Genomic DNA, 2738 nt, shown 5'->3' on the forward strand with positions numbered 1-2738 from the left:
GATTCATTTGGTTAGGTGCCAAATTTAAATACGAGAATATCAAATGTAAAGTTTAGTGTTTAGTTTTCTCAATACTTTTATTTTAAATATATTTTGAATAAATATATAATGCAGGTAGGTAAGACTTCCACTCCTGTCTTGTGGTCAACAAAAATATTCATATCATAAAGAAATTCGTTGAATATAATTAAACACCTATGATTGGTTCTCAAAAATATTTCATTAATCAGAACATTTCGTAAAATGGAAATTCGTAACGTAGACGTTTCTCTATATTTACACTTGTCTAGAATAAAAGTAGGCACTTATTAAAAAATAAAAAAGTGAAGAAACTTCATACAACGCAATAATATATTTCACATATATAGGTACTTTACCAACAGAACGAACAGTTGATCACTCGTAAAAGTATGCGCTTTGAAGTCATTGCACGTTTAAACGCTTGCTGGCTAGAACAGCTGTTCGCCGTACTCATTGCCATTTCCTCCTAAACATAATAATAGAATATGACAAACATAATATTGGATTGTCAGACAGAGGCGGCCCTAGGTTTTGTGGGGCGCAGAAAAAATAATTTCTCTGTGCCCTATTTGTCAATAGGTAAGTACATTGATATAAACGTTTTAATTTCTTTTATTGTTTTTACATTTCATATTCCTCCAACCTAGTATCAAGAAGCACATGCGTATAATCATTGCATTTTATACTATTCATATATTCGTGTTTAACGTCATGTATAATATATTAATTATTACTGACTACTGTTAAGTGTTTTGATTAAAAAAAATATCATGTATTCATGTTTAGGTAATATTTTTTTTTTACAAAATACAAACATATTCAAATTTGGTCCTTGATTGATTCTTATGTTTTTTTGTATTATTTTTTTAGTTGATATTTTTACAGAGATTCTTGGCATAAATAAAATCAGTTAATATTATTATAAATTTTTATACCTTTAGTTTCATCACTTTTATCAGTCTATAAGTGTACAACTAATAGGTAAACTTTAATCAAACTTTGAGGTTTGATTTATGTTTTTACATGTACCTATACATTTTTCACGGTAGTGAACCGCTGTACCTTAAGATACATGGTGGTCTAGGATAGATGTCCTATATAATTAACCTACTCTAGGGCCGCTCCTGTAATCGGGAAATAATCATAATATGCGTGTGTCTAGATTTGGCTACAAACGTTTTGGCACTATTTTTATCCGATGCTCTGAAATCACTTACACGTTTGAGCACTAGGTATGATAATAGTATGTAATAAATAGATACCTATGCAGGTGACAACCTGCAAAAATGAAAATAAAAATGTACGCAAAGTATATACCTTTTTTTGTGTAAGTTATATATAAGTTTATAAGTTAAGAATCATAATATTATGAACATGATTATATGAATTTAAACTAAAAAGCTGTAATAATGAAGCCGTAGAAACTTCAACCATGTAACCGAAAAATTGCGTATCTCCCATTATGGTGGCTATGAAACTTATTAACACTATCATTATAGTGGACTGCGATAATGTGCGATATCACGGATTCGTCAATAGAATTTCCGAAAAATTTTATTTTTATTTTAACGTTTCTCATTAATTAGCTTACACCATAATCAGTCGTTTGTCGAGTAGATAGACTGTGCTAATTAGGTTGGTAATTAATTAATTTGACATTTTTAGCGTATTAGAAGTTGGAACTATCATCGTAAATATTACCAGTACCGTTCAAAGTTTAATATTATATGCCATATACATTATACATGGTTTCAATACTTATTAGTTCTTAGGTCTTAACAAAAGGTATATACTTCTTTAATTTTAATGACTGGTATCTTTTTAGGGGTATTAAGTGCCCAAACGTTGTGTAGATTTTTAATACCGAACAGATAAAAATGCCCAAACGCTGTGCGCTAGTAGATTTACTATTTCAATCTCTTTTTCGTTGGAGCATTTAAACATTTCGAGTTTTTTCAGACTTTCTTCTGATAGTTTTTTTCCGTTGTATTTTGCAATGTATTTCAATTCCTCTATGGCCTCGTTGATTTTTCCCGCGGTGACCATCCAGCGAACAGACTCTGGAATAATTCTGTGCACAAACGCCAAATCATCACGATTTATAGTAATATATTAGAGCACGAAGACGCTTGGTCGTAGGTGTTTATTTATAGTATTGCAATTTGAAAGTAATTCAAATACAAGTGTATTTACGTGTAGGCCAACGCGAAACCCAATCCCGGTAAGTTTACGAATATCAAGAATTTCCTCCAGTCTTGAACGTACCAAAACAATACTCCGACTAATGCCTCGCCGATTGGATAGTAAGCACTCAAAACGGTGCTCGCAAAAACTCTGTGTTTGCCACCAACTAGCCCGATACCTATTGGATACATTTTTTTTTAGACATACTGTCGGATTAACCGCCAATATAATATTGGATACATGTATTGGGTGCCTGTAATTATAGATATTATGTGATGTTCAAGCATATTTATAGCTAAGCTGCATTTCAATTAAATTAACAGTTAATGTAAATTGATATCGTTTCCAATATGTATGCATAATATGATATGCAATAGGCAAATTACAACTATATTATTTCCTTACAATGTCATGATCAGATGTACACCTATTATATTTTTTTAAATATATTTTATAAATTATAATAATTATTATAAGATATTAGAGAAGGTACTAGGTACGTATGTAGGTAGGTTCCTATACTGTATAAGTGC

At 30.8% G+C, this 2738-nt stretch overlaps 1 protein-coding gene across 1 annotated transcript; it reads right to left on the reverse strand.

The window, feature by feature from the left end:
- LOC111032015 (solute carrier family 22 member 8-like) lies at positions 1-2415 on the reverse strand. The gene is made up of 3 exons (XM_022312172.1): positions 2215-2415; positions 1930-2092; positions 1-487 (listed from the first exon to the last, which is right to left on the reverse strand). Exons 1-3 carry the CDS (start codon positions 2394-2396, stop codon positions 374-376), a joined length of 459 nt encoding a protein of 152 aa, XP_022167864.1. The 5' UTR covers positions 2397-2415; the 3' UTR covers positions 1-373.
- Between the last annotated feature and the right edge of the window lie 323 nt (positions 2416-2738).

Source organism: Myzus persicae, unplaced genomic scaffold, assembly GCF_001856785.1.
Source record: "Myzus persicae strain clone G006 unplaced genomic scaffold, MPER_G0061.0, whole genome shotgun sequence".
NCBI classification, from domain to species: Eukaryota; Metazoa; Arthropoda; class Insecta; order Hemiptera; family Aphididae; genus Myzus; species Myzus persicae.

What these genes read in the sequence shown, in the direction of transcription:
- LOC111032015 (XM_022312172.1), bottom strand. Translation starts at nt 2,396, where the DNA reads ATGTATCCAATAGGTATCGGGCTAGTTGGTGGCAAACACAGAGTTTTT. An exon ending in GGTTTCGCGTTGGCCTACAC is followed by an intron (nt 2,093 to 2,214) that starts GTAAATACACTT and finishes GTTTGTGCACAG; the next exon opens with AATTATTCCAGAGTCTGTTC. An exon ending in ACGAAAAAGAGATTGAAATA is followed by an intron (nt 488 to 1,929) that starts GTAAATCTACTA and finishes TATTATGTTTAG; the next exon opens with GAGGAAATGGCAATGAGTAC.